This window comes from Solanum pennellii, chromosome 2, assembly GCF_001406875.1.
Source record: "Solanum pennellii chromosome 2, SPENNV200".
NCBI classification, from domain to species: Eukaryota; Viridiplantae; Streptophyta; class Magnoliopsida; order Solanales; family Solanaceae; genus Solanum; species Solanum pennellii.
In genome coordinates this window covers 57,853,683-57,874,925 of record NC_028638.1, presented here as the reverse complement: position 1 = coordinate 57,874,925, position 21,243 = coordinate 57,853,683, and the positions used below count along the sequence as shown (strand labels likewise).

Sequence of the window (21,243 nt, the reverse complement as noted above, 5' to 3'; positions counted from 1 at the left end):
AAATATTCTGAAGACTGAATGGTATTTATAGGCAAGAAGAATATATTCTGAAAGGTTGCAACCCTTTCAGAATTAACACGACCATTAATGAAAGGTTGCAAACTTTCAAATGGTATTGACTGTTCCTGAAAGTTGCAACCTTTCAGGAACAGTCATGGCGGGAAATTTTTGAATATAACGGAATTTAAAACGGGTCACTCGAGCGGATCCGAGTCGGGTCGGGTTTTAAAAATAAATTTTGTCCAAAAAATTATCTCTCGATCATTTGCCAAAGCCCAAGCCGAAGCCGAAGCGAGCGACGACGACGACGGCGCGAGGGGGGTCCCTCTTTCCAACCCTTTTAACAATTAATAGGAGTATTTATTTTTTAAACTCTCCTATTTTCCTTTCCATTACCGATGAGGGACTATTGCCTTTTTCAATAAAGCATTAGAGGACTTTTCAAGTTCCCGACCTTTCAAGTTCTAAACCTTTCAAATTCCTCTCCTCCCTTTATTTCCCATCAATTCTTGCTACATACCCAACAAAAAGCTCCCACAAAATGTTGTGATATTCTTTCTTCTACCCTCAATTTTTTTTTTAAAAAAAAAAACATAGAATCCCCTACACTGAATCTAAATAGAATTTAAAATATTTAAAGATTAAATTTTCTCCTTTTATGAACAGCTTAGATTTTCATCAAGCGGAGATGTCCAACTTTAGTAATCGTGTAACATGGCTTTTGATAAGAGTTAAAAATTTTATTGCTTAAATATTTACTTTGATGATTGTATATATATTTTTAATATGATAAAAATATTTATTTGATGATAAAAATTGTTCAAAAAGTTTCAAAATCTATCAAGTTTTACAACCAAATAAATTTTAAAATTTAATTCAAAATATATTATTGGTTAAAATTTGGCATATGAATAGAGGTGGAGTGGGATCTTCCTTATTCATTCCAGTCATGAATATGACAAAATATAATGACTAGGATTCACTTCATAACGATTCCCTTCTTTTTGTTCTTTTACGGGACGGATAAGGTCGTGAAAGAACGACCAAAAAATAAACTATACTATTATTAAAATGATGTATATATATTCTAATTATCTAATAAATGATGTATATTTAGCTTTTCTTTAAAAAGAAATTTATATTAATACTAATTTTCTAATTTAAAATATGTCATATAATTTTTATAAATTATCTCACCTCTTTTTTATGTTTCTAGACTCGATTCAAATAAAAAAAATTATTTTTTTATATCGTCATAAAATTGATCGAATCGGATCTAAATAGTGGAAGAATTGATATGTTTTGATTGATTCGGGTTTGGTTGAGTAAAAAAGTGGATAACGCAATTTTGTAAGCCACATGACATTTTTTAAAATAAGAAAAATGAATTTTAAGAATTTTTTAAAATTCTATATATCAACAAAAAGGGTAAATTATACTTTTTAGTAAATGAGGTTAGAATAATAATAAGTATATACAATTATAATTAGTATAGAAATAGGTATAATAATAGTACTAGCAATATGAATAGTATATAGTGTCCTACTTAGAAAATGATTATATAGTAGTATTAAAAAATATGTTAATTGTAGTGTCTATAAATAAGGTTTTAGGTAGATACAACAATTCAATAATATTTTTTCCTATTTCTCACGTGATATCTGAGCATGCAGAAGTTTTGAAATCGAATCTTATTGCCTCGCAAAATTAAAAAGAAATTTTCAAATATTTGTCCATGCAAAAAATTAAACTCACATATGAAGAAGCGTGTTAAAAATATTATTAAATAATAATAATAAATATAATATATATATATAAATAAAGGGTGTTTTAAAATATTATTAAATAATAAAATGTATTTTCGCTTAAATTTTTAGTCTACCACCTTTGCTATTTCCCAGTTTTAATGCCAAAATTAACTCCTACTACTCATAAATCACAAATTCATAATAGTCAAGATTAGACTAATAAAGAATTTTTTTCTATTTATTTCTCCCTTTACTAATTATCTGAAGTTGATTGGTCCTGCCCAAGTTTTCCAAATTAATCTGCTTCTGCATTTAATTCTAAACGGTTACTGTTAAGTTCCAATTTTTACAATAATTTGACTCACACGTTAAATTCTGAAGCTTTGGTTTTTCAAATTTTAGCATAGTGAAAGTTCGATAAAAGATATCTAAAAGATTTGAGAGTATAAAAAAATATCTTTGATAAAACTTCAATGATTTTTTAAGTTGTAAAATATATAATGGAGGTAGAGTCACCTTTTTTATATATAATCTTATCAAATACTCCCAAAAATTTTAAAATTATAAATTAATTTAATTAATTTTTAATACAATCCAAAATCACATTCAGAGAGGTATATTTGCCCCGTTGGCCTTTGAATCCTGCAACTTCCATTTTTAATTGAATTTAGACTTTTTATCTACCAAATAAATAATGTTATAATCATCACACTATAATAATTTTTTTTTTTAATTTTAACTTTGAACAAAGAAATACTAAACAGATTTATTATGTAATGTTAACAGATAATAACAAAGTAAATTAAATAAAATTAACTTACTCTAAAAATAAAAATGTCTTAAAAACCATTTCCCCCCTCAATGAGTCCAAGATGCTTATATATTTAAGAGAGAAATCTATTGCGTCCGTTTCCTCTCTCGTGAATGTTGTGATCACAATATCCCACCAAAGCTCAGCCTCGTTCCTAATTTCATTCGTCCTCCCTAGCTTCGGAGTAGTACATTTTTTCCCTTCAATATACAATTAATCGATCAGGATTCAAGATTGTTCCAGTTCAGATGCTTGATGATGACTGTCGTCGGAAACAATGCCTTGATTTGTCGTCCTCAGTTGGCATCTTGCTGTGCGTCGATGAAGTTAGGGGTTTTGAAGCTACAGGCGTGTAATTGCAAAGCTAAATCACTGGGCTTCAACATTACCGGTACCGAGGTGAAAACCACCTTCTTAGCGCCGGTAAGGAAAACGGAGACTTCTAGAATCGTTCATATCAACGGAAAATCCGGAAGTTCTCATCAGCCAGGATACAATTCAAACGATGAAATCAGCGCAAACGATTTTTCTGGCTTTCCTGGTATTTATATTCTATCGTCTTTTAAAATTTTACATGATATACATATATTCATCCGTTTTCTTGAGGCACATTACGTTTGTAACTGCTAATCTATTATGGAATGTGCGTGATGTTACTTTTTTGGGCTCAAAAGTACATATATTTTAACAATGTATATTTAACTATGATCATGAAAACGTAGTTGGTGCAATTAGCAATCACGCCACTTTAAAATCTTGAATCTCTCTTTGTACGGAAGCACTGCAAAATTCTGATTTCTGACTCATATGCTGTTTCCTCTTGTATCCTGTGGAAGTATTAGAATGAAAAAGTAGTTAGTGCAATTAGCAATCACACCAGCCGACTTTAAAATCTTGAATCTCTCTTTGTACGGAAGCACTGTCAAATTCTGATTTCTGGCTCATATTGCTATTTCCTGTTGTATCCTGTGGAAGCATTAGAAGTTCTTTACCTCTGATTTTATCTGGATTGTTTGGACATATCTTTTCTTGCTTATGTGCAATAGCCGGACGGTACTCTTTACTTGTGGCTTATTATTTTCAGTGGAGGTATTAAATGTAATTTGAGTGTTAAAAAAGTTATAGTTATTGATGTGGTGAATAATCTAACTAGGTAAAAGTATATCCCTGACTTCTACAAACGGGAATTCAACGAACATTGTTTGGCACAAATGCTCTGTAGAGAAAAGTGACAGACAGGAGTTGCTTCAGCAAAGGGGCTGTGTTATATGGATAACTGGTCTCAGTGGTTCAGGTTTGTTTCACATCCCATAAGCTCATACCTGTTATCAAATTTTCTACACCTTTCCATCACTTTATATTCTTGCAGATACTTTTTACCATTTGATGTAGATGTACTGTATGTTTCTGTATTTTCTTGGTTTGGTTTTGTTTTCTGTACATGCGTATGATACTTCAGAACAGTGCACAAGTCTGAAATGTTACCAACAAATGCATTTCAAGTTTCTCCATAAGCTATTTTTTCAACATACTGTGGGTTTAAATGCAAATTCAAGATTTAAACCAAAAATGTCGCAACCTAACATTTGATTGATTTTGAAGTACTAGTTAGATAGTGTTTTTTCCTATTTAGTTCTTTTTTTCCTTTTCAGCCTAGTCAATGGATTCATCTGAAACTAGCAGAATTCAAAGATGCTTTTGTAGATCATAAGATTAGGCTTACTCATAAATGGATTTAGTTAGATAGTGTTTTTTTTCCTATTTAGTTCTTTTTTTCCTTTTCAGCCTTGATCAATGGATTCATCTGATACTAGCAGAATTCCAAGATGCTTTTGTAGATCATAAGATTAGGCTCTCATAAAAAGAAAATTAGGCTGTCTTCCGTTTCTGCATCACATTCGGTGTATTTGTAATGATCCCTTCATTTGCAGTAGCATGTTGATATTTGATTATGATTTTTTAGTTACTAGATGGTTAATTGTGGAACTCATGCCAACTGTATTCCTTCTTGAAAATCTTTGATCAGCATTCAGCTATAGTATACTCCTGCAGTTTTATGTTCTCTGCTTCATGCTTAGTTGATTACACTGGAACATCAAGAAATAGCAGAATCATATAAGTATAAAATTTTGGATATTTATCCTACCAGAAGTTTGCTTGATGAATACCGATTTTTCTTGAGATGCCATTCATCAGTAGACAAGGGAAGAGTTGTAGCTAAAATAATGGAAAACAGTAATTCAAACGTGTCAGCATTTAAATGGTTCACGCGATTGCAATTTCAACCTGGTCTCTTTCAACTGCCTAGTTGAATTCAAAAATTATTTGTAAACAAGCTACTTAAAGTTATTATGAGTGTAGATATGATTAGAAGCACATGGAATGATTGTAGCAAAACATCTTAATACAGGACAAGTTATTTGTTTTCTTGACGTTGCTTAAATCTCCCCCCCCCCCCCCAAAAAAAAAAAAAAAGGAGAAGGAGGCATCAAGCAATACTTTTATCCTTATTGCTTATATTGCCTGACATTTCTTTTTTTTCATTTTTAAATATTAAAAATGCTTACAGGGAAGAGCACTGTGGCATGTGCTCTAGGTCGCTGTTTACATGCTAGAGGAAAACTCAGTTACATCCTTGATGGTGATAATGTTCGCCATGGTCTAAATCGTGACCTTAGTTTTGCAGCTGAAGATCGGACAGAAAATATAAGGCGGATCGGTTGGTTTCTACCTTCTCCATGTTTCAAAGCCATCATATTGTTCCTTCTGGGATCTAGTAATTGTAAATGGTTATTTTACAGGGGAAGTGGCTAAGCTTTTTGTGGATGCTGGAGTTATTTGCATTGCCAGTTTAATATCTCCCTACAGAGAGGAGCGAGATGCTTGCCGTGCTTCACTACCTGAAGGGGATTTCATTGAGGTTTGTACAAATAATGGTACTCAATGGATTAGCTTCTCAAGTGACACCTTGCTTGTTAGGCATATCTAACCAGCTGTTTATGTTGGCTAACTTTAGGTATTCATGGATGTTCCTCTACATGTATGTGAGGCAAGGGACTCTAAGGGATTGTATAAGCTAGCTCGAGCAGGAAAGATAAAAGGTTCTATCTTTTATCTCGGCATCTCTTCCTTTTGTGACTAGGAAGTATATTCATGTAGTTGTATACTTGTATACACTCTTGCACTAATGATTTAGATTAATTTTGAGAAACAAAGAGAATTGAATTTGATTCTCTCTTAGCTATTAAGTTACCTGGTACTTAAACTTTTGTGTCCCTGCTGCTGTAGGCAGGAGATCCCCATCTGCTCTGCTGATTTCATTTTTGTGTCATTTGGTTGATCTTGGCTCTTGAAGGTGATTATAATGTGGGATTTTGGCAATTTGCAGGTTTTACTGGTATTGATGATCCTTATGAGCCACCACTTAAAGCAGAGGTAAGACAAGTTTCTCTTCTTGCTTAAACTAATTTGACATGCTTATTGATTTGAGGATAGAGTGGTCACTCGTATATTCAGTAATTGTCAGTATTCAGATAATCAACATTTCCCTAACTTTAGGGGCTTGTACTAAAACTTTGAAACTGAAGATAAGTAATTTCAATCGTTCTGTTTATGCCATTGAGACTCAACTTTCTTTGAATGTGGGCTCAATTGCATTATGGCTTTTTTCTCTAAGCCCTAATTATATCTGGTCTTTGTTGTGCAGATAGTGTTGCGTCAGAACCAAGGGCTATGTGATTCTCCTAATGACTTTGCTGATGTAGTGATATCATACTTGGACAGAAATGGATACCTGAAAGCTTAACTGTTTAGGACCTTATGTTGAAGCGAGATTCAGAGAGATGTTAAGGAAACTGCATGTTTCCCCTGTGTATAAGTGGAAAACGATGTATATAAATTTAGTTTGTAAACTGAAGGCTAGCTTTGCTATTATACAACGCTTATGATCATATCACAGAAAGAAGCATTGCATTCATGTGCTACACTGAAATATTGTCTTCTAAACATGCTTCTAAAAAAACCCTGAACAGACCTAAACTTCGGGAGTATCCCCTTAACCCCTAATCTTGTTCAAGTGAAGCTAATAATGATGTTTAGTTTCTAGAAGCAAGAACCGTACTTGAGGTTTGGTTTTCAAATCATACATGGGCTCTTGCTAGTTTATTGATATGGTTTCTTCATCATCAACGAGAACAAATAGACAAAAGAATAGCAGGAAAATGAATAAACAAAAATCAGAGCTTAATTTTGGATTTGCATACAGAAGATGCATTCTGGAATTTGGTGAAAACTGAAATGTCACAGGTGCTAACTGTTCTGGCTTTGAGCTTCAAGACTTTCCATACAGTGACCTTCCCATGTAAAGCGGTTGATGAAGTAAAATTCAAGCAACCAGATAATAAATCTCCTAAGAAATTAGGATTCTTAGAGAAACCATCTGAATCAATTAGCACAGTTGTGTTCAAATCATGATCTGCTCTAGCTGGAATGGTGTCTGCTTCAATTGGTGCTTCTGCTGCTGGATCTCCGCGGTAAGTCACATAAGCTCTGCTATTGTCATACTTGAAGCTACCATAATTTCTGTTATGGATAGTGAGGATTAGGCCAATTGTTATGTTGAGATGAAATGCTGGAAATGGCTCTAATCTTACTGTCTCTAATGCAACAGACTGAGTTGTGACTTTTGGACTTTTTGGCTTAAGGATAGTGAAATATAGAGTAATGGCAACGATAAGAAGAATAATTAGCAGAATTGCGGTGATGCCACAGCCTATTTTGAGGGCTTTCCTTGTCCTTGGGTTGCAGCATCCCATGGTGCAGTTTCTGCTGAGAAGAATAAAGGCAGATTTAGACGGTATTTACACCATAAGTGTTGATGATTACTCATTGAAGGATCAGCATGTGGAGATTATTCCTAGGTGGCTTTGTATTAACCGATTATTAGACGGTTCAATTCCTTATTTTCAAGTTTTCTGAGATTTCTTGGCTGCTTCTCATTTGTCACTGTAATGGTGATGATAACAATAGAAGAAGAGTTGTTTAGTTAAGGTTGTACAAGTTTACAAGTATTTTAAACTTCTTGTTTGTATCTACTACTACATTGAGGGCTTGTCAGGTCTGCACAGCTACTTCTTTCAAAAAAAATAAAAACATGGACCAAAGAATCACTGGCGCCTTCACTAACAACACCGGTCGATCCTCAGTTGCAAATGAACGCAGAAATGCTTTGCCTTGACGCCAATTGCTAGTGGCCGTACTAATAACCAAAATTTTGAACTTAATATAGAAATGTCAAAGGAATTTAATCAGAAGGAAATTCTTCTTCCTTTCTTTTGGCAATACAGTAACAGTGTCGATGTCTTTTTCTGGAACTGACAAGGACAGCAGCTCAGGTGGCCTAACATAAAATACAGGCCAAAATGAGCCATAGAAACTATAAAGAGTAAAAGAAATGAAAGATTGAGTGCTGAATAATGGAAGCATAGTCCATCTACCGGTGTTAACGTCGTTGAAGTCTTGACTGCATATCTCTGGCCACAGCAGGGAGCCATCTCTCCCCCCTAATTTTTTTTAATGCTGCAACTCTTTCTTCCTCTCTTTTAGCAGCTGCTTTAGCTGCTGCTTCTCTTGCTTCTAGTCTGGCCAATGATTTCTGGCAAGCATTTTTAGATGCAGCTAAAATATCCATCCCATCAACAGCAATGGACTTGATTTGGTTTTTGAACTGTGGCAACAATAATGGACCGAGTGAGAAGGTGAAATAACAAAACAGCGAGGTGGAAAGAGAGTTCAAAATAAAAGATTTCACCAACTATGAATCAAAACGAGAAGTAGAAAAGACAAACCTCTTTTGAGTTCTCCTCAAATTCCTTCCCAGGACGAATTCTTGGTTTCTTTCTGGGTTTTTGGAGTTCATCTAGCAACAAAGCAGGGAGACAAATGTTTTAGTTTTAGGCTCTAGTCTTACTACTGACATCTACAGTGTGCACCCTCTCAACAATATGTAGCTATAGTTGCTCTGATAGCAATGTGTTCAGACTTCAGGCCACGAAGGAGGCAAAGTAGTAAAACCCATCTCATTCACCTAGTTCTCCCTCCTGTAAGTCATTGGGCAATGAATCCATTCCGCGGTGTATTTGTCTAAGAACAGTTGGTTCACGACACCTATCCTTTCCCTGCCCCCTTAATCAAAATAAATTAGAAAAAAGAGACGTTTTTATGTCCGTTGTCTATTCACCCCACTGTATGCCTAATATTTTTGTGTGCTTACTCCAGAAGTTCTATATGAATTTTCATCATTCCTTTCAATCACATCCTTGACTTTCTCCATCTAAGTAGTGACCATCAGAACAAATTAATTCCAATCATATTAGTCTAGTAAGTAAAGTAAAACGCACTAAACAAACCCCCCACCGCCAAAATTTCTGTAGTTTGGTCGCTTGACTCCTCAAAATTTAAGGGTAGTCATTCAGTAGATTATTCCTTTTGTTAGTTTTTGTTAAGTGTTGACATCTCTACTAAAGCGATAAAGAGTAGGTGAAACAAAAATTTCAAATCTAAACGATAGCCTGGAAATTTAGGATGAAGGAACGCAAGTTGCTGTTAGAATTTAGAAATTGGCCTGGCTCTTCCTGCCAGCAAGGCTAAAGACATGGCTTTTCCATTATGCATCTAATAAACTTTTATCCCATAAGAGAAAGCATGTTAACACAGTATCAAGCTTACGCTTCTATTAATCAAGGTTGGTCAATGTAGTAAAAGTGGGGATTTAAGAATGTTAAGCAAACAAACAACAAACAAATTTTAGCAGACATAACAATCATTAAATTACTTGCTTTAGATTTATTTTTTTTACCTGTGTGATCAAACAGAATCCCAGGTGGAGCACGCCTAAACAACCGGACTCCACCTCCGTTCATTGAGGGTGTTTCTTCCTGTGAAGCATCATCAGCGTGTCTCACTATGTCTAAAGTCTTGTCTAAAATGTCTTCCAAAGTCTTCAGGCCCTGTTAGTGTCCATTCATGAAATTTATTCATCAAGCAATGACCGCAATTGCAAAAACATGATAGACCAAAATGTTGTTGAAGGCCTTTAGGAAAATTACTACAGTTCCAATTGTCATGTTATTAGTGCTAGCATGATAAGGCATACTACAATTAGGCTATGAGAATAGAGATAGACTCCCTAGAATCAAATCTATTAAAATGAAGGGATTTCTAGAGTATTACGATAACATCATTGGAATACTCAGTTAACAAAAGTTGAAAGGTGTAATACACAGGTAAGCAAATGAGAAAGTACCTTTATTTGATAATGTTTGAGCTTCTGGGGTTGGATAGTATCTATTCCATCTTCTTGGAATGCATGGGCGATAGATTCTCCGTTAGTAGCAGTGGCTGATGAATGAACTTTGGCGGTAGTTTTGCCAAATGTAGTTGTACCAGCAACAGAATCTATGGCCGCTCTCCAATCAGCATCTCCATCCTCTTCACTGCTGCTACTAGTGCTACTCCTGCTTCTACTCCGGTCACCACCCATCGTCGCTGATTGCTGAGTAATTTTTCAAGGGTTTCCGGCGGCGACAATGTTGGCCCAAACAGTTTGAGTTACGACGAAGTAGTACTGGGTCTCAAGCCTGTAATTCATTGGGCTGAACTTAGAGCCCGTTTGGATAGTTTTTAAGTCGAAAAATAAATCAAATTTAAATGATTTTTAAATTAAAATTTGGTTTTATATTCATTTTAAATTTATTTTAAGTCATATTTAAATTATTTTAAGTTACTTCAACTTTTTCAAACACTACCTAATTTAATTTAAGTTAATTTTTTGGCTTATTTTAAGTTATTTTATATTTTCTAAACATTTTAAAATGACAAAAGCTGACTTAAAAATAGGTTTGACTAACTTTTAAGTCAATCCAAACATTTCTTAATCTTGTCAAACATTTTCTAACTTATTTTAAGTCATATTTAAATTATTTTAAGTTATTTTATATACTGTCAAACACTTCCAGAAGTAAGAATGGACTAGAAAATATGTTTGACCAACTTTTACATCAATCCAAACGCCTTCTTAGTAACGACAACATAGGGGCACAAATGATGGGGATTTTCGGGCATAAATAATGAAATTAGTGATCACGTAGATAATAATGACTTCGTTTTAATAATAAGGACATAATCAACTAATAAACCAAAGTTGAGGGGTATTTTTTTATCCGCCTAAGAAATTATATGTTAAGTAACAAATTAATTTTAAAATATCTTTTATCATTAATGAAATAATTTATAGTCGAATATCTATAATATATTTTAAGCCAATTTTTTTTTCAAAAAAAATATTCTAAATCACAAATGTTTTAAAAACTTTTAGAATTTTGCATTAAATCAAACTACGACTTTTTGAGACGAAGAAAATATGATATAGTTGTTCCTTTTTTCTTTCCCTTTGTCTTTTTAAAATATTTCATAAATAGATCTAGTTTAGAATAAGTTTGAAGCATAACTATGATACAATTTTAATTTTAAGCTCCAAATATTATTCAAGTGATTCAAATAATAATTAGTCATAATTTCTTTTTTTTTTTTAAATTATATTTTCATTTCTTTAGTTAAGAACAAAGATTTAGAATTCACTTTTATTTATATATATATATATATATATACTAGAAAGGGGAAGTCGTGTTTGTATGAGCCCAGTCATTATTATCTAAAATTCTTGATATTTATTAGTAACTTTTCACCGATAATTTTTTTAAAATAAACTATAATAAAATTAAAAGGAATAATAAAAAGAATACGATAAATATAAATATAAATGAAGCCCATAAAATATTTTGATCAGAAAGTAAGTTTACAATTGAAATTTTTAAATGGATTCCTCATTTTTTTCATTGGAGGAAGAAAATGCGGTATATCACCATTTCTTTTCCATTTTTTCATGGACAAAGAAGAGATAACATGTAGCAGTCAGTTTTTTAATTTTAATTACATAGAAGAGCCATGAGAAGAACGATCAATGGCATATTTAATTTTAAGATTATTTAAAGGTAAAATAATAATTATATAATTAATGATTAAAATAAAAATCTAGAAAAATCTACACATGTCTTAATTTTTGTTATGAGCCCATAAGGATATTATTGTAATTTTGTTCAAATGAAGAGTTTCTATTACCTAATTAACTTCTTACAAACAATAACAAATGTGTTTTGATATATTTTAGAAAGAAAATTTTGAACTAATTAAAATAAAATGAGTTTGAATAGTTAATATTTTTTCCCTAGAAATACTTTAAAAGAATATTGCGTGAACATATTTTTAATATTATGTCACATAATATGACCACTAAATTCGTATTTTGATTATTAAAATAGTCGTTAAAATGACATATCAGTAGTTTTTAATTAATTTGAAAAAGAATAAACAATGTTCGACTATCAAGAAATCAATAATTTGACAATATATTCATTGAAAGATTAAAAAATAAAAAAAAACATATTTATATTTTTTTAATATCATATATGATAAACTATTTAACAAAGAAAATTTAACATTCAAATCCTGGTGAATATTGAAATTTTCAAATTAAAGAAAATGAGTAGTTAAAAAATAAAGAAGTAGAACAAAAGAAAATGTTAATAGAAAAAGATTTTGTTTAGAAATATAGAGGAAGAAAACTAATAAATAAATAAATTAGGAAAAAAAAACAACCTGAAAAAAAGTATATTGGTTTTTTTTTTTAGTGGAGGGGGGGGGGAGCTTTAGAGTTTTCTTTACGACATGATATTAAGTGTAGTATAAAAAAAAATTAATTAATGTAATTTAGAATATAACATTAGGATAATTGTTATTGTATATAGAAATAAAGTTTCTGTCATAATTGTTTTTATTTTTGTGGAGGCAAAAATTATTCTTTTGATAAATATTTTCAATATTTAGAATATAACATTATGATAATTGTTATTATATATAGAAATAAAGTTGCTTTCTTGATTGTTATTATTGTTGTGAAGTTAGAAATCAAATTTTTTTAAGTATTTCTATTTATCGAAGACAATAATAGAATGTATCACAAAATTCATCGACAAAGTCAAATATAAACACATTATACTTAAGTTGAAGCAATAGAGATTCGAAAGACTTTAAATCGATATTTACGAATTGATTGATCAATTATTAGTATTTTTATCAGATGGAAAGCTTATGCAAATATCACAAAACGAAGATAAATAACATTGTGAAAAAATAGATACCAATTGTGAATATATATGAATTTTATAAATTATTTGAACATGAAATGTTTTAACTCTTATTTTAACGCAACTCACTATTTCCTTGCTACAAAGAATTTTGTATAATTAAACTTTCTCAATTTAGGTTGTAAACGACAACTTATGTTGTATGACCATTTGAAATAAATTATAAAGTAATATATTGAAATTGTTTACTAAAGAAAAAAATAGTATAAAGTATATAAATTTCATGTCTTTGGAGGCTACTTACATCATATTCGAGAAGTTTTCTTAATTACAAAAATCTTGAATTTTTCATTCCTTTCGAATACATTATTTGGTTGTCCAATACATTGCAAATGACATATTAGAAGGGATAGATATGTATCCAAGAGGAAATAGATGGATCGAGAGGAAATAGAGTGCATCCGAGAGAGAAATAAAATATCTTAAGTTGTGAATTTATCTAATTTTTTCAATAAAATATGTAAAATTATATTAGACCCGTAATAAAATATCTTAAGTTGTGAATTTATCTAATTTTTTCAACAAAATATGTAAAATTATATTAGGCCCGTATTACAAGCCTTAAAATATCTAGTTTTTTATATAAAGAACATATAGTAGTTAAATAAAGAAGAGGCACCAAAAGAAAGAAAAAACATGTAACACAAACATGTGTTGACTGTCTGTTGTATGCTATTTTCTTTATAAATTAGTTAAATGAAGAAGAGACACCAAAAGAATAAGCAGACAACACAAATACTCAAAAATGAAGATTCAAAATTCACTTATATATATATATATATATATATTATTTTTTTTCGCTATAAAAATAGCTAGTTGAATATATTTATAATTTAATCACTAATTAATTGAAATGAACACTTCTATTAATTATAATAATTATGAGTTTTGATAAATTTAACCAATTGAGTACTAATTTTGAAATATTTAACTTTTCATATGTTTTGTTAAATTAGTACTTATACTTTATATCTAAAAATTATATAGTTTAAAAATTAAATCTGAGCTCCATTTCACATAATGTGTTTTTTCTATACAAAAAACAATAAAAATGCCCATTTTTATTTAATTAAGGTTTAAATTTGTGTAGGAAACTATCACAACGATCAAAATAAAAATCTAACAATAACGAGGTTAAATGTAAAATTACCTCTTTAAATACGGGCCGGGCCAATGTATTATAAATTCGGGTTCAAGTTAGGTCCAGATTTAGAAAAAAGGGAAGCGCACACCGGAGAAGAAGGTTCAAAGCGGCCACACAGATATTTATCTGATACTGTAAAACGGTATCGCCAAACGAAGCAATTTCAAGAACACAGTCAACAAGATTTCTTGTTTCTAGGAAAATAAAAGTGTTCTGCTAAAACCTTAATTCAGAGAGATTTTAGTCTTTTACAAGAAAGGCATCATGGGGAAGAAACAACACAGTAAAGATCGAATGTTTATAACCAAGACAGAATGGGCAACTGAATGGGGTGGCGCTAAATCGAAAGAACTTAAAACCCCTTTTAAACGGCTTCCCTTCTATTGCTGCGCGTAAGTTTTTTTCTCTGCTATATTGATTGTTTACATCATTATCGTCTTTTGTGAAGTTTATGTTTTGTTAAATTTGGCGTGTAATTTCATATGCAGTCTTACGTTTACACCGTTCGAGGACCCAGTATGCACAAAAGATGGCAATGTTTTTGAAATAATGTCAGTATTTCTTGGATTCAGAGTTTCCATTTCTTGATGGGATTTTCATCCGGAGTATCCATTATTGTAGTTCTCTTTTTCTTTTTGCAGGCATATAGTTCCATACATCAGGAAATATGGGAGGAATCCAGTGACTGGGGCACCTATGAAGCAAGAAGACTTAATTCCTCTTACTTTCCACAAGAACTCTGAAGGTAGTACCTTGTTTTGAAGATATCCAATTTGTAATTAGCTTTGGAATTTGACGGGAAATCCAATTTGCACACGAATTATTTACTTAAAAGAACAAAAAAGTTATACTTGTAGTTGTACAATCATTGTATATGTCTTCTGACATTGAATGTGGGATGATCGATAAACACTTATGCCTACTTCATTCACAGTCGTCCGTTCAAACTTCCATCACAGTTTAAGGATGAAATCTTGGGTCTTTAGCCTTTGGTAATTAGGGATAGCTATACCTAGAAATTCTACTAGCTCTAGGGAGGGCAGTCATATTAGTAGTTGTCATTTTCCAGGAAAGGGTTGAAAACTGGTGTTTTATTGTTTCAGGAGAGTATCATTGTCCGGTCTTGAACAAGGTTTTTACAGAATTCACACATATAGTTGCTGTAAGAACTACGGGAAATGTTTTCTGTTATGAGGTATGGATATTTGTCTCCTGACCACTATTCATATGTGTCCTTCAAAGAAAAGAGCATCTTCTATTCCTTGTATGGAGAGTTTGATCCCGGCTTTCTTGCTTAGGCAGTTAAAGAACTGAATATCAAAACAAAGAACTGGAAGGAGCTTCTCACTGATGAAGCATTCTCTAGAGAAGACCTTATAACAATTCAAGTAAGCTTTAAACTACTATCCTTCCCCTTAACTGTTATATATGCTTAATGAGAATGTTGTTTATATGATATATTTGAACATCTAACTGCAGAATCCTAATGCACTGGACACCAAAGTGCTTCTAGATTTTGATCATGTTAAGAAAAATTTAAAGGTTGACGATGAAGGTGAGTGATTCTCTTAATTACACAGGTTTTGCTGCAATTATGGCTCCACTTCTTCTAATTAGTGCTTGGTACTTCATCAGAAATACAGAAAATGCATTCTGACCCAACATACAACATAAATATTACTGGGGACATCAAGCAAATGCTCAAGGAACTTGGAAGTGAGAAAGCGAAAGAGATTGCACTGCATGGTGGAGGTGGGAACAAGGCACAGAATGAAAGAGCTGCTGCTCTTGAGGCTATTTTAGCTGCAAGATCACGTATCAAAGATGACGCAAAAACGAAAGAAAATGGTGAAGGAACAGCGAAGCAGACTTTCAGCATTGTGGATGCTGCATCTGCGTCAGTTCATGGAAGAAGTGCTGCTGCTGCAAAGGCTGGTTCAACTGATAAAACAGCTGCGCGGATAGCTTTGCACATGGCGGGTGAAAGGACTCCAGTAAATGCTAAGCTGGTTAGTTTTTGGGAAGCAACCATCTCATTGCTTTCTTTGGATCATTTCACAAAGAGTAAATATTTAACTTACATGCATAGTTTACACTATTCAATTGGGAACCTATATGTTCATGCTAGATTTCCAGTATATATGGTATGCTTTTTAGAAATTTGCTCATTTTACTTTCTGGTCTATTTCTAGAATTTTTTTTATAACTAATTATAGATCATAATTTTGTCACCTCGCCTCGTATCGAAAATAGGCATAATAGAAGAAAGATCTATATAGGCTAATACCTGTTAATTGGAAGCATGTTTTAGCCACGTAGTATTTTCTTTAGGTCTTACTTTTCTAGGAGTTTTCTGGTGCCATATGAGATTTGTATGCCAGATGAAAGTATTGAAAACCTCTAGTAATTGCTGTTATTATTATAACTGAATTGTATTATACAAGCCTAGATGAGTTTAAATAGAGAAGCATGGTCAGTAAGGATTCATTTAGCTGACTGTAAGTTGTTTGGGATTTGGCATAGTTGATATTTTGACCTCCTTGTGGCTTGTCAATATGATTTCTTCATCTGGATAATCCAATTTGCAACCATGTCCCACAAGTGTAAACTTAGTATAGATGTTCGTTATAAGAATTTTCTGCTGGTGTAATATTCCTTCTTCACACGTTAATTAAGAAACATATAGTTCTTTGTTATGGGACACAAACAAAATGTTTTATACACCTCGCCTTACAGGTAGCTAGCTATCAGGTGTGCCCTTTTTAATCGTTTAAAATTGTGCGGGTTACCTCTCCAATGTGGTTTGCGAGCTATTGCATAGGAGCAGGGGTTTTACCCTGTGCACTTAAAGGGTAGCGGCTGCGGTTTCCCTTTTTTTTTTTTTAAATGAACATTTAACTTCAAATTGATCGGTTTCCCTTGTCATAAAAAAAACGGACTTTGACTTGCATTTGGAATTTTGCATTCTATTTGGTGTTGATTAATCTTAACCTCTATAATGTTGAGGTGCAGCAATTTTTACTTGTCCAAAAAATATAATAGAGACGCTCAACAAGAAAATAACACATAGAACCATGATAAAAATCTGTTGTTTTATTCAAAGTGATTTAGCTGTTCAACTCTTTCAGGTTAAGAGTCGTTTTACCACTGGTGCTGCTTCTCGATCATTTACTTCCACCTCCTATGATCCGGTAACAAAGAATGAATACGAATATGTTAAAGTTGAGAAAAATCCCAAGAAGAAAGGTTATGTTCAGCTGCATACAACACATGGTGATTTGAACATTGAGCTTCATTGTGACATAACTCCAAGGGCATGTGAGAACTTCATTACTCTTTGTGAACAAGGGTATTATAATGGAGTAGCTTTTCACAGAAACATCCGGTAATTATTACCTTTTTTACTTGAAAATAGTTGTAAAATCTTTTTCTTTATCAAAAAAATAAAATAAAAAAATCTTTGTTTATCAATAGGAAATATTGAATGTCAAGAAACTTATTTGTCCACTTTTGCAGGAATTTCATGATTCAAGGTGGTGACCCAACTGGGACAGGGAAAGGAGGTGAGTCGATCTGGGGTAAGCCCTTCAAGGATGAAGTGCACTCCAAGTTGCTGCATTCTGGTAGAGGTGTTGTTAGCATGGCTAATTCTGGTCCTCACTCAAATGGCTCACAGTTCTTCATCCTGTACAAGTCTGCCACTCACTTAAATTTCAAACATACCGTCTTTGGTATGGTTGTTGGAGGCTTGCCAACACTTTCCACCATGGAGAAAGTCCCTGTTGATGACGATGACCGACCTCTGGTTAGTAGGAAGAGTAACTCTATATTTAACTCTCATTCTTCAACTTAGATCTCGAATCATGCCTTGGTGAATCAATGAATATGGTTTGATTGATTAACACTTTAACCAACTTAGGGAGAAGAACTACTATAAAAGACTAGTCATACCAGCACTGTAGCCGAATTAGCTACTCATCTATGTATCTGAAAGCTATGTGGTTAGTTCCCATTGTTGAACCAGTATTACGTGATTAGACATTGATATACCGAATACTGATATTTCTCAACTATAGTGATCAATCTGATATTTCTCTAATAGGGATTGCTTATTAAATCATTAGAAGTTTCCTTATCCAATATGATCATGTCAAGAATTTCAGTTGAGCTGCTCAGCTTTTGGGATAATTTTTTATTTTTTCATTAAATTACACCAAACAAGTCAATAATCTGTTTTGACCTGTTAAGCTTTGGGACAAGGATGAGATTTGAAGATTTTCTCAATGTAGACCTGTACTGCACGTGCGTGTTAATTTATCTTCCTCCATTCTTGCAGTCAGTCATTATGCTTAGCTTTTTCTATCTGTGGTTATCAAAATGGTATGCTAACATTCTTTAAAAGAATGAATTACTTGTCTAAAGAGAAATAGGGGGAAAGATCTTTCATTCCCAAAGTTCGACTTGATTTTCAGGTTTCAGTAGAAAGTGGAGTGATAGGATCATATCAGGATATGATATATATGGAAAGAGCTGTAAAAAGACTGTAGTTGTGCCATTTCTGCCAATTGTGAGCTGGTTGTTTTATACCGTCACATTTAATACTTTCATTTTCCAGAGAAGACTTTATGTTCTTCCAGATATCATTTATTTGTTCATTTGTCTGGCTATTTTTGTTCAATCCTCCATTTATCTTCATTTCTGTCCAAGAAAGCCCAGACTTGAAAATCTTGCTGCTTTTCTCTGCACATCCAGTATTTTCATTTCTCAATCTAGATATTTTTTGAACCTTTTGCTTTTACTGTCTGAGCAGGAAGAAATCAAGATAATAAGTGTAGAAGTTTATGTAAACCCCTATGCAGAGCTTGATGAAGAAGAGGAGAAAACAAACGATGACAACAAAACTGAAGATCAAGACAATGTTAGTATTATTCTTTAATTTTTAGCCTTTTAATGACATCCATTTTGCTTGTTTTGTTGGATCTGTTAATACTCTCTGTCAATCTCTTTTCTCTTCCTTCCTGTGTTCCAGGAGAAGGTTGGATCATGGTACAGCAACCCTGGAACTGGAACCTCAGAAATTCAAGCTGTTGGCAGTGGAATTGGGAAGTATTTGAAAGCAAGGGCTGCACAGGCTGATTCCAAAACTTCTTCTAATAGCAGTCTGCCACCTATTTCTGTAGTGAAGAAGAGAAAAACAGGCTCATCAACAGCAGAACTTAAAGATTTTTCAGCATGGTAGAATTGTAATTATCTGTTAATACTGTGACATTGAACTTCCTTCAGCAGACAAGTGTAAGACAGAAACCAAGTGGTTAGGATCTGAACTCTCAATGCGAGCTTTTTTTAAAAAAGACTATTAGGATGATTCAGTTTGATACTTGATAAAAGCACACAGAGAGATGCTTTGGCTTGAGTTTTACTATTATTTAATCGACGAGAGGAACTGCTATCATCTGTAACATATTCAATCCCGATAATCTGAACTTGTAGGTATGTTATTACATCATCAGGTTTAGTAAACCTGTTTGTACTATGAACGTTTGATGATTCTAGGGCTAGAGTTTCTCCCAAATGATTTTTAATTTGGTGGAATTTACTTTAGTTGTTTAAGTGTGATGATACTGTCAAAGACTTTTCTCTGCCAGGCTGAATATGGGACCCTATGGAAAAGATGGGAGAAACAAAAGAAGAAGAAGAGAACAGGGAGTGCAGAGTTGGGAACAATCTATTACACTTGTTTTAGACACTTGGTGATGTTTTTTTTACTATAACTGTACTATTATTAACAATTATATAGGTTTTTACTGCTTCTCCCCTTGTTCAGAATGGTGATATGAGATTGAGCTTTTGATGTTTCACTTGCTTGCTAGTCTCCAACTGACGTTCCTTATTAATGGGAGCTATGATTGATGGATATTTACATGCTTGCTGGGATTATGACGATCTATGTTCCTATTGTGACAATTGAACTTTCAAACTTCAATTTGGAAGGGATACTAATGGTGAGGTTTAAACCCAGGAAGGAAAATAATATGAGTTGAAGTGGTGACGTGATTATGTTTTCATGAGATCTTTTTATATATGATATAATGATGAAATTTTCCTTTTCTTTTGGCGTTTTTATTTATGTTCTTTTGTTACAGGAATTACTTTGGAATGAATTACATTTAGTTGTCGCTCCATAAACCTCACAGTTAGAAGGTGATATAGAGTGTTTTTTTTTTGTGGTTTTGGTTGAAAGGCATGATGTTTCAGATATGAGCATTTGTGCATGAAAATCTTGTTGTGAATTCCTATCTAGGTGTTTCAATGTCTTCCTCAGCCATAAGCATATGATGGTAAAAAAGGAAAATAAGGTGTAGTAGTACTATCTATCACATATTCACATGGTCTGCAACAGCAATAGCTTAGAGAGGGACTTAATAATGAGAGGTTCTTCTTTTAGGAATCTGCAGCTGACTGCTGATGCACACAAAGCATTTCCTAATGGGAGTCAGTGGTGGGACTCCAACTTAAACAGAACAAAAAGCTGATCCCCTTGTCCCTTGGGCTCCTACTCATGACTCCATTCTACTCTTTGACTACTTCATTATAAAAGCTAAGTCTCCACTTCAAACATTATATTTATCACCTTTCCCTCCTTGAAAATATTTTTTTAGTCAGAAAAAGTGAAGGAAGAAAAGAACAACTCCGCAAAAGAGGATTCTAGTAGTTTAGTTTAGTTGGTTGATTACTTGAACTTTCAACTTTATTGGTATGATTTTGATTCCTATCTTGTAATTTCCTTTCCATCTCTCCTATATAATATTGAAAAGTAAAAACGATCTTAAAAGCAATGGATATAAAGGATTCTTTTATACAATTTACCTCAGGGTAAAAAGTACAATACATACTATATGGATTAGATGTATGTTAAAAGAGTTTGAATTCTGTTTTTGGCTAAAACCTGGTATTTAAGGCATTATTAGTTTTCAACAAGATTAGGATGTCTGAGTTGGAATGGTTAAAATGTTTGTACACAGCTGAAGAAATATGTCAAATTAAATATGAAAAAGTTTATTAAGATTATAACATCTGAATCCGAATGAAATATCTCAAAAGTGAATACTATATATAGAAAAATAGAGAGTAACTAAAAAAGGATAAAAATTGAGAGGGGGGAGTAATTACCTTTTTGGGGATGTGTAAAACAGATTGGTATGTATGTTTACGTTCTCTCCTTTTTCATGTACTCCCACTGTGTACTCTCTTTGTCCAATAATAATTATCTATTATTAA

At 32.8% G+C, this 21,243-nt stretch overlaps 4 protein-coding genes across 6 annotated transcripts; 2 read left to right on the top strand and 2 right to left on the bottom strand.

Moving 5' to 3' along the window:
• The first annotated feature begins 2,638 nt into the window (after positions 1-2,638).
• LOC107010419 (adenylyl-sulfate kinase 3) lies at positions 2,639-6,511 on the top strand. The gene is made up of 7 exons (XM_015209702.2): positions 2,639-3,100; positions 3,713-3,853; positions 5,129-5,278; positions 5,361-5,479; positions 5,576-5,660; positions 5,948-5,994; positions 6,266-6,511. The coding sequence occupies exons 1-7, from the start codon at positions 2,815-2,817 to the stop codon at positions 6,362-6,364; spliced, it is 927 nt and encodes a 308-aa protein (XP_015065188.1). The 5' UTR covers positions 2,639-2,814; the 3' UTR covers positions 6,365-6,511.
• A 283-nt stretch (positions 6,512-6,794) lies between these two features.
• Positions 6,795-7,373, bottom strand: LOC107010418. Its single transcript, XM_015209701.2, has one exon. The coding sequence runs from the start codon at positions 7,371-7,373 to the stop codon at positions 6,795-6,797; it is 579 nt and encodes a 192-aa protein (XP_015065187.1).
• A 435-nt stretch (positions 7,374-7,808) lies between these two features.
• LOC107009308 lies at positions 7,809-10,219 on the bottom strand. 2 transcript variants are annotated; one of them, XM_015208619.2, is made up of 5 exons: positions 9,863-10,219; positions 9,416-9,566; positions 8,406-8,476; positions 8,055-8,284; positions 7,809-7,957 (listed from the first exon to the last, which is right to left on the bottom strand). In XM_015208619.2, exons 1-4 carry the CDS (start codon positions 10,097-10,099, stop codon positions 8,060-8,062), a joined length of 684 nt encoding a protein of 227 aa, XP_015064105.1. In that variant the 5' UTR covers positions 10,100-10,219; the 3' UTR covers positions 7,809-7,957; positions 8,055-8,059. The 2 variants fall into 2 exon arrangements, with proteins under 2 accessions (XP_015064105.1, XP_015064104.1); XM_015208618.2 differs by having other exon boundaries at positions 7,809-8,284; positions 9,863-10,218.
• A 3,800-nt stretch (positions 10,220-14,019) lies between these two features.
• Positions 14,020-19,827, top strand: LOC107012010 (peptidyl-prolyl cis-trans isomerase CYP65). 2 transcript variants are annotated; one of them, XR_001455966.2, is made up of 12 exons: positions 14,020-14,357; positions 14,454-14,516; positions 14,607-14,710; positions 15,069-15,160; positions 15,264-15,353; positions 15,445-15,520; positions 15,601-15,974; positions 17,094-17,350; positions 17,482-17,770; positions 18,776-18,883; positions 18,995-19,455; positions 19,611-19,827. XR_001455966.2 is itself a non-coding variant. In XM_015211715.2 (11 exons), exons 1-11 carry the CDS (start codon positions 14,230-14,232, stop codon positions 19,202-19,204), a joined length of 1,791 nt encoding a protein of 596 aa, XP_015067201.1. In that variant the 5' UTR covers positions 14,020-14,229; the 3' UTR covers positions 19,205-19,827. The 2 variants fall into 2 exon arrangements, 1 of the variants encoding a protein (XP_015067201.1); XM_015211715.2 differs by having other exon boundaries at positions 18,995-19,827.
• The last annotated feature ends 1,416 nt before the right edge of the window (positions 19,828-21,243 follow it).